Raw genomic sequence first — 16,825 nt, 5'->3', positions numbered from 1 at the left:
CCCCACACTCACCACCCCTCCCCCCACACTCACCACCCCTCTCCCAGGCCTACGCTTCAGCTGACTGTATATTTTCACTGTCACAAAGAGGGAGAAACACTTTTTTGTGCCAGGCATACTTCAGTTCCTCTGGGTGTTGTGAGGGAGAGCTATTTCCTTGGGACAGAGTCCCAAAATTGACCAGCCAATGGTAAGGGAAGCCATGAAAAACTTTATAACTTTGCTTACACTCAGCTAGTCTGCTTTCTGGAAAGATTAAATCAATTTAGAGCAACAAGATATCTGTGTACCAGCTACATGAGAGACCTGAAAATTGTGTGACTTTTTTCAGTTTCTTGTTTAATCTTTAAATGACTTTTAAGAACACAAAAGAAAACATAAACCTAAAATGGGCAATTTCATTTCACCAGAATACTATATTAGAAACAGTGGATTTGTTTTACGGCAGACAATTTACCTCCGAAGCATTTCCGGTGGTATGAACTTGTTCTTTTCTTTACTACCAGGCCCACAGCCTGGCCTTGGAGCTGGCCTGTCTGGGACTGCGAGAACCAAAGTCGCAGGAGGGAGCCAGGGAGCGTGTGCCAGCCGTCAGGGGCAGAGTGACGACCCTGAGCCCCCCAAAGAGCCACAGTCCCGGGAGGCCAGAAAGGCAGATGACGGGCACAGTGACGGCTGCCACCCCAGCCCACAGTTCCTCCACCCTCTCAAGTTCCTAGCTGAAAGTGAAGGGCTCCGATCAGACTTGTGTGTGTGCTTATTCCATGCCCAAAGTTTCAGAATCCCTTAGCACTCTCATGGCACCTCAACCATGTGTCCCCAGGGACGAAATCACAGGCTGGCGGCCAGGGTGAGAGGTCTACACTGCCTGTGTGCCCTGCAGCCCAGCCCTTCTCTATGGGAGACAGTGGGGGGGGGGGAGGAGGCTCCAGGTAGGGGCTGTCCATACCCTAATGCCAGACACTCCCACCTGGGGGCCCATGGCTCCAGGCTCCTCCGGGAAGCCCTAACTGGCCTCTCTGGGGCCCGCCCCAGTGTGCACCTGTCTGCACAGCACTGGATCGGTGCCCTTGGTGTCTTCCAAGCCAGGAGAACATCCCGGGACTGAAACAGTTGGCTGACAGTCAGCCCGGGGGATTGGGAACCCGTGACGCCTCGGGATCCCAGCACCTCAGGCACAGCCTGGGCATCTGAGTGGGCAGGTCCCCATGACCGATGTCCAGCTTGCTCTGGCCCCCCAGGGCCCTGGCCAGCACAGATCAGACTGCTGAGGTGGGGCTCCGCCCCAGGCTGTGCTGCCCATCACCATGCTCGCGTTCTCAGGAGGAAGCATGAGAACCCCCACCATGGGTGCCCCTCCTAGCAGCAACTCGGCATGCAGTCCGAGAACTTCGTCCAGCAGGTCTCTGCACCTGTTTCAGGATGAGGAACAGACCCAAGACAAGTCACGGAGCTCCCAAGTGAGAGCTGGGTGTCAACCCCACGATCACCAGATGCCAAAGCTCCCCTCCAGACCCGCGTGCAACACCACCTGTGTGTCTTCTCAGTGTGAATAAGGAAGGAAACCGAAGGAAACAATCAAGAGATGGAAGGAAAGAATGCAAGGAACCCATCTAACTGGAAGGAAACTACTTTTGTCTCCACGGAGGACCGAGGGCACGGGGCTACAGAGGCGGCTACACAGGGCTTTCCGGGGGCTATAGAGGCGGAGCCACAGACCTGTTTTGGGAGAAATTATGGCTCTCAATTACTCCAAATGGACGACACACTCAGGTCTCAGGACCAGCAGCGTTTTATTCAGGATGGAGAGTGGCCTGGGCAGGCGGGTGAGATGTGAGGCGCAGGGGAAGGGCCCTCCGCCCTCCACTTCTCTCCTTCACACAAGCGGGAGGGAGAGAGAGAGAGAGAGAGAGAGAGATGGCCATGCTAACTCCTGCCACTTCCTTATCAGCCAACAGTGTTTCTAAAAGCTACCTTTTTAAAAACCCCTCTGGCTTAGTAAAAATCTTAGCCAATATCTAAATTTGATTCAAGCTTAGTGTCTTTTTTTTTCTTTTTAAGATTTATTTAGTTATTTTGAGAGAGAAGGAAAGAAAGCACGAGCAGGGGAGAGGCAGAGAAAGGGAGAGAGAGAATCCCAAGCAGGCATTGCACTGTTGGTGCAGGGGCTTGAACTCGTGAACTAGGAGATCATGACCTGAGCCAAAATCGAGTCAGATATTCAACCGCCTGGGACACCAGATGTCCCATCAAGTTTAGTATCTTTGAGGTCTGACATCCTTGTAGTAGAAATTGCTTATTAGGATGGAGAAAGCCGAAGGGTTCGGCTACAGTGAAGCAGTGAGGACTTCTTTTCTCACTCCTGAGGAGATTGGATCAAAGTACAGAAGTGCAGGGCCACCTGGGTGGCTTAGTCGGTTAAGCGTCCGACTTTTGCTTAGGTCATGATCTCGCGGTTGGTGGGTTCGAGCCCCGCGTCGGGCTCTGTGCTGACTGCCAGCTCAGAGCCTGGAGCCTGTTTCGGTCTGTGACTCCCTCTCTCTCTGACCCTCCCCTGCTCACGCTGTCTCTCTCTCTCTCTCCTAGAAATAAATACAACATTAAAAAAAAAAAAGTACAGAAGTGCAGATCTGATGAGGAAAAAAATCAACCATTAAGGCTTTCGTAGTTCAAGCTTTCGAATGAACGATGACTTTACGGTTAATTACAGCTCACCCGCTACCAAAAACATTTTAGGAGGCAGCGGTGACATTGGCTTTCTAGTCAAGGTCTTGAGTGAAATTACTATTTTCAGAGAGTCTAATAAAGTTAAGAAAAGTTAGAATTATCCAGGAGAAACTTTGATGAGGCGGATGTGCATGGCCTTAACATGTCTCCCCACTCGCTGCGTATTTACCTCAAAGGAAACAGTATACATAAACACTGGGATTTTGGAGAATTCTCTGCTCAGGTAATCAAAACCAACATCACCGAACCTGGCGCACCTCCAGACGGGAGGCCCGAGAATGACGCGCCCCCAGGTACGCAGTCTTCCAACTCAAGTTGTGCCGAAGAAACAGCAGCCAAGCCCTGAAGAAGACCGTCCTGCTAAAGCAGAAAACGTCACGTCATGCATGACGAAGGAGGACTTGAGAGGACGTTCCGGAGTGAAGGAGCTTGTGGGGAGGGGACAGCTACACCTGATACCGGGCCCTGGGCCACAGGGGAAACGGTTCTGAAGGACAGCGCTACGTCACCTGATGAAACGGCACAGGAATGTAGATTATTAGTATTTTCTTGGTGTAAAGTTTCCTGAGGTTGAGAACTATACTGATGGTACAAGAGAACATCCTTATTCTCCGGGCAAATGTACTGAACATTCAGAAGTGAAGCCCCCCAAGGACTGCAACATATTCTCAAATGGTTCCCTCCACAAGTTTATGTATTTGTGTGAACACACACACACGTGCACACGCACACAGGGCAAACGCCAATGACAAGTGATTCTGGGTAACAAGTATACGGGTGATCCTGCGTTATTCTTATTCTGGTCTTTTTCTCTACGAGTAACGTTATATCCAAATAAAGTTCCCCCAAATTAGAATCAATACAAAAAAAAAGAACACTCACATGCACACAGACTTGGCATAAGATTCAAGAAAAGCACCAGCCCATCATGGCGGGCTTCCTTCCAAAGGCCTGGTGCGAGCTGCAAACAGGACAAGGTGGGGGAGTGGAAGGGAGAAAGGCAACAGTTTACACAACTTCTGCACTCGGCTATGCTGCATTCAGGGAGCACTCTGTGTGCCTCTCGGGAGCACTCAGCCATGATGCACTCAGGGAGCACTCCACGTGCCTCTCGGGCACAGGCAGCAGGAACTGCATGAAGGCAGAGAAGTCCAAGGCAGACACCCGCTCAGCCCCTGCATCACAGAGGCTCACCAAGACCAACAACAGGACGTCACAGAGCGTCAGACCCTGCCCACGGGGATCAGGGAGGCTGCAGGGAAGCTCACGGAAAAGATGCGACCACTGGCTGCCCCGTGAGCTGGCCCCAAGCGATCGGAGGCTCCCCACCCCATCCCGTCCTTCCTAGCTCCCAGAAGCCACTCCAAGGACACCGCCGTAACACTGAAGTGGTGTCCACAGCACCTGCACAGTACACTGGACAGAAGGCCTCTCTCTCTCTCTAAACTCTTAAGACCTGGCAGGCGGGAGTGGGGATGCTTTCACCTTGCTGGTCCAACATAAGCCTTGTACAGAAGGCCCCTCTGCCGATTACAACGGCCACCTACCAACCTAGGATGAGTGTCTGCCTCTTCTTCGGCATCCCTCTGTCCCCCAACAAAGGGGGCCGGCTTCACATCTCCCCAGGAAGTTCGTGACAGGGATTGGCCCCACAGAGGTGACCAGGAAGGGGCGCCATGACATATCCTACGAGGTTATAAACCGCAGAACCAACTCACGCCAAACTCTCAGTTCCTTTTCCGATTTTGATTCGTTGCAGGAATGTTCTCGCTGACAATTTTAAAATTAATGTTTATGTTTGCGCCAGACAGCTTTTAATTTCTCTGGCGATCTTGCAGTGCATATGTGGGATCGCGAGGTACAGAAATAGAGAGTGAGGAGGAATAAAGAAAAAAATGTCACATTTGCTAACAATGAAGGAAATTCAAAAGCAAAGCTGGGGCTCTTGTCGACCTTTCAGGAATGGATCCTGACTAGAAACTGATTTTTCTAAATTCTCTCTAAAGCCTAGTGGCCTGAAATACTAAGTGGCCGTTCCAGGTCAAGTGGTAAAAAAACAACCTTTCCCCAGACAGGAACCCTCTGACCTTCAGATGATGTTTCAAAGATCTGAAGCAGAATCCCATTTCAGGATCAGAAAGCAGATCCTTCTTTTGAAAACAAATCTACACCAAAAGCCTCATTTTGATCAAAACAGGCTCAACCATGTTGATTTTCATCAGGTATTTGGGTTCTAGCTTCTTAGTCCTTTCCATGGGTCAGCCTAGAAAACAGGGCTTTGCCTGGATGTCTTTCATTATTTTAAAACCTTAGACTCAATGGTTACCTTTCTATGTGAGTAGGAGACATGCACTGGGAGCCAGTAAGATGTTAAATCCTACATTGCAACAAATTCTAATACAGCATTCAGTGTGGCTGTCAAAAAGAGCATTATGAAAAAGGCTCGTGTTACGCAGTTAGCTGTGATCACTAAAAAAAATTGACAAAAAAAACAATCCTAATAACAGAAGCATCGGAAAATAGAAGAAACCTCTAAATAACCTTACCAAAAAACAAAGTTGGTTTTTTGTTTTTATTTTTTTAAAGAAACAAATGGAAAGACAGAGATACCAGGTTTTTGGCTATGGGGAGTCAAAGTCTGACATATTTCTATAATTCATGCCAGCTCCACCGCTTACAAGCTGTGTGCCTTGGGGGAATTTAAATTTCTGTCCTCTACCTCAGTTTCCTTGTTGGTAAAACAGGAACATGAGTTAGTGGCTGGTGTAGGACTTGCACTCAATCACTGTTAAGTCCTTCCTCCACCACCACCATCACCACCACTACCACCACCACCACTGTGATGCAGGAAAATTGACAGACAAGGATGGATAAGACAACTTTCTGAACGATAAGACAGAATGGCAATTAAAAAAGTGTGGTACTAATGTAAGGCTCAAACAGACCAATGGAAAAGAACACACACACACACACACACACTTCTTAATATAATTAATAAAGCATAATAAATGAATGAGAACTGGGTTAACAAACAGCTTTGGTAAACCAGCTAAGCATTTGGAAGAAAAGCAACTGGGAGTCTTACTGTATACTCAAAATAAATCCAGATGGATTAAAAACATAAATGTTGAAAAGAAAAAGGTACTACAGAAGAAGAAACAAATTTGAAATTAACTTGGAAAAGAGGAAGACTTTCTCAAAAGGAAGGAAGGAAGGAAGGAAGGAAGGAAGGAAGGATGGATCATCAAAGTGAAAAACTGAGGAAAAGGCGATCAATAAATATAGAAAAGTCATCTGCCTTATAAAAGATCTTTTTAAGGCAAAAGGAAAAACTGGTTAGAGGGACAAAACAAAAACAATTAGATTAAAAATTACACAATAAACTAACAAACATTTGACCTCATTAGAAACTTAAAAACATGAATCCAAGCAAAGGAGTGTTGGAAAGAAGCATGGAAAACAGAAAACCGGCAGAGTGCCTGGTGCTGGTGAAGCAGCAGGGAGACNTGCAGAGAGACCCCAGAAGCTCACACACACACCAGTAGGTACCCTACCCGGTTCCTCCACCCTCAGATCCCTCCCCGGGGAAATGACCAAGGCTGGAGAGAAGGCTGGTGTACAAAGGGTTAACGTCTGACACTGAGGGGAAATGCTGAAGTCAAAGGTGAAAACCCACAATATGAGATACTGCGCAATCGTTAAATGACCACAGTTGTGAAGGTGATCCTGTGGGAAGGCCATTCCCATATCACTCAGTCATAACAAGGGGGAAACCCCAAGCCTACAAAACAATATGAAATATTTTCCCCCGGTGCAGAATGACGGAGTAAATCAAGTAGAAAAAGGGAAGAAACGAAATACACTAATGGTGGTTAACCCAGTGAGGAGAGTCATTCCTATTTTCTTCTTTATTTTTTTTAGGTTTATTTATTTTTTGAGAGAGACAGCGCGAGCAAGTAGGGGAGGGGCAGAGAGAAAGGGAGAGAGAGAATCCCAAGCAGACTTTGTGGGGTCAGCGCAGAGTCGGAAGCGGGACTTGAACTAACCAACCATGAGATCATGACCTGAGCTGCAGTAGAGAGTCAGGCACTTAACTGACTGAGCCACCCAGGCACCCCTTCTTTATTTCTATTCCCTATTTTTTTTTTCTTTTTTAAAAATTTGCTACCTTGAGTAGGGAGAACGTTAAAACTCAGAAAAAACAATAAACATTGTCCAATAAGGGAAAGAAGGCATCGGTGGAATGAAAAAAAGAATCAATGACATTCAACCCTACTTAGGACTTTCTCGAAACCTTACTTAGTCTTCAGTGTTTCCCAGCCTCACTCTATTTTCCTTTATTAACCACATGTGCCCCTGAGAGTCCAGCAGTGTCCACTCCGGCCTACGGAAATGAAGCGGCCGGGGCCGCGGTCACACCTGTGCCTTCCCCCAGCCCTGCCCCGGCCTCCCGCAGCTGCGAGCCTCCAGCCCATTCTTGCCTCCCCGCTCAGCGCAGGCACACCCCTACCAGCCCAGAGGATCACTCTCCTCATGGTCTTCATTAGACACAACTCAAAACTATGTGTCATCCACAGTGAAATGTCTTACAGGTAGCAGGCACTTAACAGATAAGCCTCAAGGAGCAGTGAGTGTGTTCTGACATCGCAGGCACTGTAACTAACGTGCTCTCTGTATCAAGCTTTCCACCTGCCTCAACGCACTTTCTAAAGCTTTCGGGTTACGCCAGTTGCCCACTACCTCTTTATATTCCCTTATTTTTGTCGTGTAATTACCTTTGTACTTTTTTTCTTTTGTTCTTTTGTTAAGTGTGAAGGCCAAATGCTAATTCCTTTTCCTTTCTTCATCCCAATAAAATAAATATACGAGATGGGAGAAAAATGTGTACTTGAGGAAAAAAAAAATCTGTGACCTCAACTGCGGAAGAGCTTGCAGCCTGGGAAGTCTTCCTAAAACACGGACGTCTGGGTTTTGGTAATCAAAGAATAAAAAACTGGGAGACGTCTGCTTTCCTTTGTTTTTTGATCAAAAAAGAGAGAGTCCAGCTTTTACTCCAGTCACCATATGACTTCTTATATAATCTTGCAGACAGACACCAAGCACGTATATGCCCACTGCTCTCCCAAGATTCAGTCTGTTCGAAGTGAGGTAAGTAAAAATCAATCCTTTATATTGATCCAGTGCCCAAAGCCAGAGACTTCAACGGGAATTTCATTTGAAGTACGTCACTTGCCCTTTGAACGTTTAAGTGGAGGGTATGCATCTGACGGGAAAAGCGCCAGAGAGAAAAATATCCTGTTCTCTGACTGCTCCCGCCGATACAGTGGCCACAAGGCACCCAGCACTGGACCAAGGGAAGGTTCCCAAAGGCAGGAGGTGAGGGGAGCCGGTGAGGGGGAGGAAGCCCGGGAGGGAGGAGGTGGGCTCTGAGGAGCGCAAGGCCCCGCCAGCCCTCTGAAATCAGAACTGCCCTCGGAAGGCTGGACTGAGAATTTTCGGCAGCCTCGGCCAACTACCACAGCCCCCGACTGCACATCTGAGCTGTGCCCCAAATATCAAAACAGAGCAGACAGGCAAAGATAAGAGTGCACCGACCAAAGAAAACTGCTAGGGCTGAGAGCCAAAGGCTGGCGTGGCCCTGGCCCTGGCGTGTGTTGGGGACACATGGCTGGAGAGCGGTGACAGGAGGTCAGACATCAGTGGGCCAGATGGCAAAGGGCCCCCCAGGCCAAGGGAAAGACCCTGGACTCTACTGGGGGCACAACAGATGCCTCTGGAAGGTTCAGACTTGCCTTGGGAGCCAAGGCAGTTTCCATAAAAGTAAATCAAAGTAGTAAGTCTATCAGATTAAATGAAACTCAGTCTACTAGGCCCTGATCCCATGGTCCAACCCCGCTTACCAACCACACCTTCCTCTTTACCTACTCCTGCTCCAGGGCAGTGGGGCCTCAGTTTATTTGCTCACATCATCTGTGGTATTCTCCATAGCACCTCCCGCCTCCCACAGGCCCACATTCTCCCCCTGAAGTGATGGTGCCTCCCCATCTTCCCATTTCAGGTACGCGGCACCTCCCCAGAGCTCCATCCTGGTCTTCTGATCTGAAGTCAGCTCCCCGCACCTCTCACAGCACTCCACTTGTCTCCTTCACAGTGTTTATGACAACTGTCCATTTACTTGTTCAATGTCTATACTTCCCACTCGACTAAGAGTCTGGAGAAAAGGGAAAACATGTCTGTTTTGTTCACAACTGTATATCTAGGATTTGATAAGTGAATTTTCAGAAGTAAGTAATATATACTCAAAAAAAATTGGTTTTGACAAAATTGACAAATCTTTTCCTACTGTTGGCCAAAAACTAAAGGGGGGAGGGGGAAGGAAACTTAAATAACCAACATAAGGCATGAAAGAAGGGAAAATACACTGACCTTACAAAATAAATAAGATTATAGCATAATATATGAACAACTGTATGCCAACAAATTACTAAATGACACAGATTACCACAACTGACTCAACAAGAAATAAAAAATCAGCACCTCTATACAAGTAGAGACTGAATTCATAATTAAAAAGCTTCCCCTGAAGAAAAGCTCAGGCCACAGGGCCTCACTGGTAAATTAAATCAAATATTCGAAGAAAAAATTGATACCAATACTTCACAAACTCTTCTAAAAATCAGAAGAGAGGGGCACCTGGGTGGCTCAGTTGGTTAAGCATCCGACTTTGGCTCAGGTCATGATCTCACGATTCGTGGGTTTGAGCCCCGCGTCGGGCTCTGTGCTGACAGCTCAGAGCCTAGAGCCTATCTTCGGATTCTGTGTCTACCTCTCTCTCTCACTCTCCCCCATACATGCTGTCTCTATCTCTCTTTCAAAAATAAATAAAAGATTAAAAACATTTTTTAAAAATCAGATGAGGAAGGAATACTTTCCAACTTATTCTGAGATCAGTATTACTCTGATGCCATAATCAGACAAAGATACCACAAGAATGCTACAGACCACATCCCCAATGAATACAGACGTGGAAACCCTCAACAGAGTATTTGCAAACAGATAAAAATCCAGCAACATATAAAAGGATTTGCATATAATCCTTTTGAATCCATCAACATATAAAAATAATCATACATCATGAGCAAGAGGGATTTATTTCAACAATCGAGGCTGGTTTAACATTCAAAAATGAATTAATGTAATACACTATACTAATATGATAAAGGATAAAAATCACATAATCACCTCTGTAGATGCAGAAAAAGGATCTGACAAAACCCAAAACTTCTTCGTTGTAAAACTTCGACAAACTAGGAATAAAAAGGAACTTCCTCAACCTGGTAATGGCCATCTGCAAGTAATGCACAGTTAACATCATACTTTGCGGTAAAAGGTAAAATGCTTTCTCCCTACAATCAGGAACAAGATGAGTATATCCCATTCAACAGGGAACTGAAGATTCTAACCAGGGTGATTAGGCAAGAAAATGAAATAAAAGCATCCAAAGTAGAAATGAAAACGTAAAGCTACCTCTATTTGTAGATGACATGATTTTCCACATAGAAAATTCTAAGGAATCCACTGAAAAACTCTGAGCACTAATAAACATATTCAGCAAGGTGACAGGACACAAGACCAATCAATAAATGAAAACTGCTTGTACTTCTATACATTAGTAATGACCATTCCAAAAATGAAACTAAGAAAACAGTCCGTTTACATAGCAGCCCAAAGTATAAAATACTAAGCTATAAATTTTTTTTTTAAAGAAGTGTAAAACGTATAGGCTAGAAACTACAAAACAATATAGGTAAATGGAAAGAGAGCTCACGTTGATAGATCAAAAGTCTTAATATTGTTAAGGTGGCAATACCCCCCCAAATTCATCTATAGACTCAATACAATCCCGGTCAAAATCCAAACTTTGGTAATAAAGACAGAGTACTATGGAACCAAGAAAAGATAGAACTGACATAAGGATAAATGGAATAGAATTCGGAGTCCAAGGTTCATCCCTACATTTATTGTATGGCCTACTGACTTCAACAAGAGTGCCAAGACAATTAAATGGAAAGAGAATTGTCTTCAACAAATGGTACTGAACCAAGTGGATATTCATATGCAAAAGAATGAATCTGGAAAGCACCATATACAAAAATTAGTTTGGACTACAGGCCTATATGTAAGGCCCAATAAACTACAGAACTCTGAGAAGAACACACAGGAGTTAAGCTTTACGAAGTTATGTCAGGCAAAGTCTTCTTTGATACAACACCAAAAGCACATACAACATAAGATAAACATAAACTGGACTTCTCAAAAACATTCATGTTTCAAAGGACACCATGAAGAAAGGGAAGATATCTACAGAACGAAAGAATATACTTACAGATCATATAACTGATAACAGACTGGTATCCAGAACTTACAAAAAAAAAAAAAATCTTAGGGGCACCTGAGTGGCTCAGTCGGTTGAGTGTCCAGTTCTTGATTTCGGCTCAGGTCATAATCCAATGGTTTGTGAGTCTGAGACCTGAGTCGGGCTCTGTGCTGACAGTGTGGAGCCTGCCTGGGATTCTCTCTCTACCTCTCCCTAACATGCATGCCCGCTCTCTCTCTCTCAAAATAAACTTAAAAAAAAAAAAAAATCATCCAACTCAGTAGTAAGACAAATGAGTCAATTTGCAAATGGGCAAAGCAAATGAATAAACATTTCTCATAAAAAGATATACAGATGGCCAATAAGGACATGAAAAGATGCTCATCATCTCTAGTCATCAGGGAAACACAAATCAAAATCACAATATGACAATGCTTCACACCTACTAGAATGCATGGAATTACAAAGATCGTAACAGATGCTGGCAAAGATGTGAAGAAACGGGAATCCTCATCCACTGCTGGTGGAAATGTGCAGCTGGTCTGGAAAACAGGCTGCTAATTCCTCAAAAAGATTTATAGAGAATTACCGCCTGACCTGGCATCTCCAGTCCTAAGTGTACACCCAGGAGAAGTGAAAACGGACGTCCATCTAAACACTTGTACACAAATGTTCAGAGCAGCATTATTCACAATAACCAAAAAGTGGAAACAATCTAAATGTCCATCAACAGATGGTTGGTCAACAAAAGGCAGTATATCCATATGATAGAATATTATTCAACCATGAAAAGGAACGATATGTGCAATAGTGTGGATAAACCTTGAAAACATTACGCTAAGTGAAATAAGCTAGTTACAAAACACCACACATTATGTGATTCCTTTTTTATGAAATGCCCAGAACAGGCAAACTGACAGGCAAAGAAAGGTAGGGCAGGGGTTACCAGGGGCTGGGAGGGCCATAGGAATGAAAAATGACTCTTTATGGGTATGGGATTTCCTTCTGAAAGGATGGAAATGTTCTAAAATTTGATTGTGATGACTGGCTGCACAATTCTATGAATATACTAGAAAAAAATGAATTGTATATTTTCTTTTCTTTATTTTTATTTATTTTGAAAAAGAGACACAGTGCAAGCAGGGAAGGGGCAGAGAGAGAGGGAGACACAGAATCCAAAGCAGGCTCCAGGCTCTGAGCTGTCAGCACAGAGCCCAATGCAGGACTCAAACTCATGGACTGTATGATCATGACCTGAGCTGAAATCAGATGCTTAACTGACTGAGCCACCCAGGTGCTCTGTGAATTGTAGATTTTAAATGAGTGAAGTGTATGGTATGTGAATTATATCTCAATGAGCTGTTTTAAAACAAAAAACAGAAAAACAAAACAAGAAAAACCAGGTAACACAGTGATATACAGATATCACAGGTGGTCCTGGACTTACAATGGTTTGACTTACGATTTTTCAACTTTATGGTGGTGTGAGAGCAATATGGATGCACCAGAAACCACAGGTCAGAAAAATGTTTTTTTGAGAGAGTGAGCACATATGTGCCAAGCGGGGGAGGGGCAGAGGGAGAAGGAGAGAGAGAATCCCAAGCAGGGTCTGTGTCCAGCACTGAGCCCAATGCGGGGCTTGATCTCACAGCTGTGAGACAATGACCTGAGCTGAAATCAAGAGGTAGATGCTTTCACTGACCGAGCCACCCAGGCGCCTCCAGACATCAAATTTTAAATTTTGATTTTTTTCCTGGGCCAGCGGCAGCATGCAGTTTCTCCTCCCAGATGCTGGGCAGGGGCAGCACGTCCCATCTCCCCGGCAACCACACGCTCATGAAGGTAAATGACCGACACACGGACAACCATTCTGCAGCCACACATCCGCTATGTATTTCCCTTTCTGTACAATATTCAGTATATTACATGAGATATTCAACATCTCATTACAAAACAGGTTCTGTGATACATGAACTTGACCAACCGCAGTTAAGGTGAAGAGTTCTGAACATGTTTAAGGCCAGCTGGGCTGAGCTATGTTGGTTAGTAGGTTAGATGTATTTTCCACTTAGCAGCTTTCAACTTAGGATGGGTTTATCAGGAGGTAACCCTATCAGAAGCTGAGGAAGGGTAATATTTCTATAATGACACTTTCCCTTCCTGAATGTTTATTTGTTGTGCCATGAAAACGGGGCTAAGATATAAATAGGAGGAAGGCAGAGGAAAGACTTAACCTTGGGAGCCTTGGGAGCTGGCCATCAGAATTCTCCCAGTATAAAATATTTCTGCGTGCTGAATTTGGGTGATGAGGAGTTTATTTGTAGATCATAGTGACGTCCAATTACAGTACACATCCTCTTTATAGCTCAATCACTTGAAAACTTTTAAATTATAAGATGCAACACTCATTACTCGTTAGCAGCAAAACCACTGTGTTCCCAGGAGTGCTAAGAAGGAATGGGCTCAAGACGCAGAAATCACACACTTACGTTCCTCAAGACGGGAAGTGCCAGCTGCTCGAAGGAAGTCAGATCGACCACATACTGCCCAACTCGGCACTCGCGTTTCCCGGGTGGAGGCTCTGAGCTGAATGAAGAAAACAGCACATCCTTTGTTGAAGAGACCCCATACTGATTTCTGGTTTGTAGCGACTCCACGGAGCCTCTGGCCTTCCACATAGGCTAAACCACCCTTAGAGGTCACCTATACAAACCTGACGCCATGCCATCTCCTGAGAACAAGGTTTCTAGAGTATGCCCACCACGTCACTGCCACCAGGCCTGACAGTTACGGGGGGCGAGGGGTAGGGTGGGTGCGGATCCCCAAGCTACAGGAGGAGGCACACCAACTATCTTGGAAAAGTGGCACAAGAAACAGGATGATGAATTACAGAATGATAAAAACGTATTACTCAGTGGAGTAAGTTTTAAGGGAAGTATGCTATCTTTGTACTTTTTCACATGACTGTTTTCTTTCTCTAAGAAATCTAGAAAGGCCCAAGATTCTTCAAGATAGGGATCAGAGCTCATTTGGCTCGATCTTGTGCCCAGGGAGAATAAAACACCGCGGAAATGAAGTGTCAGTACCCAATTCTAGACAAAACTCCCCGCGTGCCGGATAAGGTGACAACGTCGAATCCTACTCTTCTCCCTCCCTGTCTGACTTCTTCGGTGTAAAATCCATCGATAGGCACACCGGAGGACTTTAAAACCTCACTGGCTTTCTGGATCAACGTCGTTTTCCCGACTCCTGAAAGAAAAACAAGAAAACAACAAAAAAGCACATTAAGAGCCACCCCCCTTGCTAGAGGGCACAGCACTCAGGCCTGAGAGCAATCACAGGGGGAGAGAAATGGGCTGCAAATGAATTTTATGAATATTAATTCGCTTTAATTCTGATCATCCCAAGTGTTAAAGCTTTTTAATTTCAAGCGTAATAAAAATATGAATGGGATTGTAAGTTTTATTGTGAAATTCTGAAACATTATTAATTTTGTCACATACAAGATCCCGGAACCAACTGAGCGGATTTCTGGTGACCATCGAGTGCCATGTGCACCGTCTGAGATGAGCTTCTGGAACTACGTGTACTCTCCTCCTTGGGTGGCCACACTCCCACCAGGACGTAAAACTGGTCATGCTTGGGTCAGAGGCTGGGCACTTTAAACTAGGATTTCAACCTTCCCAACACTCTGGATCTACATTTAACCATGAGAATCCCTTCACTCCACCGTGGACGTAACATTGCTGTGTCTCCCCAAAAAGCGTCTCTTAAATACCACCACCACCACAAGAAATGGCAGTTTTCAAACTTTCTCACAAGAGCAAGCCCATCAGGTTGGCAGCCCCTTCTGTGACCTCCTCTGGTGTTCTAACCATTCCTCTGGCTTGCCCCCCACCCCTTTCCTGGTTACACCCTCTGCACCTCTACCCCCGTCCACCTGACCTGGTAACTACTCTGATGTGTTTACAGGTACCAACAGGGGCCGGCTAATAAAATAACTAGGAATCCCCAACACCGTGGAACCAGGCACTTCTCTAGCATGCTTCACAAGCATTTCCGGGGTTCAATCCTCACAACTACCCTCTCAGGCAGTTACCTTTTTTTTTTTTTTTTTTAATGTTTTATTTATTTCTAGGAGAGAGAGAGAGAGACAGCGTGAGCAGGGGAGGGTCAGAGTGAGAGGGAGTCACAGACTGAAACAGGCTCCAGGCTCCGAGCTGGCAGTCAGCACAGAGCCCGACGCGGGGCTCGAACCCATGAACCGCGAGACCATGACCTAAGCGAAAGTTGGACGCTCAACCGACTAAGCCACCCAGGCGCCCCAGGCAGTTACCATTCTTGACCATATTTTACAGATGAGGCACAGAGGGGTTAGGTAACTTACCCAAGGTTGCACAACTAGTAAGGACCGTACAATTTAACAGGGGCCTTTGTGTGTCACCATGACTTGCTCCATAGAGATTTAAGCCAATGGCATCATGGTTATCAAAAATGGAAAAATGGGAATCCTCCAGCAAGTCTGCAGTAGACTATTTTGAGATACCACAGTGGTATAAGTCATCTTATTTCTATGGCTGCCTCCTCAGAGCCATCGGGGATCCCCAAGAACCCTTTTAAGCTTCCTTGAGATAAACAATGCTCTGTTGTTTAATAAATGTCTCCTCCTAATGACACGCTAACAAACGATAGCAGCTGGCCTTCCGGACCATGAACACCAACCCAAAGGGATGCCAGCCACATGCTCACCATGGCCGGAAGAGAACTGTGTAGGGTTTTCATCCCCAGCTATGTCCCCCAGTACCTGCTGTTTATCATAGTCCCTGAAGAACTTGTTTAAAGCAGGCCATTGGCAATGGGGGATACGTAAGCTGGTACTTTTTGAAGGGTAACCTCCATGTGCCCTCCACAGCACACAGCAATTCTATGCCTAGGAATTCACTTTCAGCAAGAATTTGATGACACTATAAAGATATGTGAAATTGGAGGTTTACGTCAGTATTCATTATAGAAATACAGAAATATAGAAAGCAACCTATATGAGGATCAGTAAGGGAGTGTTGGATTATGGTAGCATGTATATACTGGCAATATAAATATGCAGGAATGCCATGCAGGCCTTAAAGAGAATACTGCTCACCTATCTTTCTTAGCACAGAAAACAGACTGCAATATAGCAATGCTAAATGGGGAAAAAGCAGGTTAAGACACAGCAGGCATATACAGTAGTATTCTATTATGCTTTCTTTTTAAGTGAAGTATACGTTCTACAGGAAATGTTGACAAGGAAATGGAAAAGTTTACAGCACTCACTTCTATATGCTGCAATTCCATGTGACTGTCACTTTCTTTAAAACTCTGAATTTTTTTTTCTGGTCTAATAGTAAATGGGTATTACTCTTAATGTAAGAAAAAAAGTTACATTTTGAAGAAGATTAATGAAGAGCAGCTGTGATTAAAGGGGCCGCTGTGTGTCCTGCACGTTGGGCCAAGCACTGGAAATTAGCTTTCAGTTAATTTTTCTTCTCCATCAATGTAGCCACTACTACCTTAGCCCTGTCTACACTAAGAGGTAACCTATGAGGAAGGAGACCCCAAAATGATAGCTCCATACCATGCACAGGCATGGGCAAGTCAGAAAGCTCCAGAATCTTTTTGGTTCTAATGCTCTCCTCCAAAGCTGACCCTGAGATAAAGATTCAGGTGCAGGAATTTAAATTT

General features: G+C 45.1%; 1 protein-coding gene across 1 annotated transcript in view; it reads right to left on the bottom strand.

Annotated features, from left to right (window-relative positions):
• Nucleotides 1–16,825, bottom strand: part of NTPCR (nucleoside-triphosphatase, cancer-related) — a 30,502-nt gene that overhangs the window by 11,721 nt on the left and 1,956 nt on the right. Inside the window, exons 2-3 of the mRNA XM_077751683.1 lie at nucleotides 14,191–14,353; nucleotides 13,594–13,690 (exon numbers count right to left, since the gene is read on the bottom strand). Of these exons, the coding sequence (XP_077607809.1) occupies nucleotides 13,594–13,690; nucleotides 14,191–14,353 (260 nt within the window). The remainder of the gene's footprint in view (nucleotides 1–13,593; nucleotides 13,691–14,190; nucleotides 14,354–16,825) is intronic.

This window comes from Crocuta crocuta, unplaced genomic scaffold (assembly GCF_008692635.1).
Source record: "Crocuta crocuta isolate KB4526 unplaced genomic scaffold, BGI_CrCroc_1.0 scaffold59, whole genome shotgun sequence".
NCBI lineage: Eukaryota > Metazoa > Chordata > Mammalia > Carnivora > Hyaenidae > Crocuta > Crocuta crocuta.
This window is presented reverse-complemented; position numbering and strand designations above follow the sequence as displayed.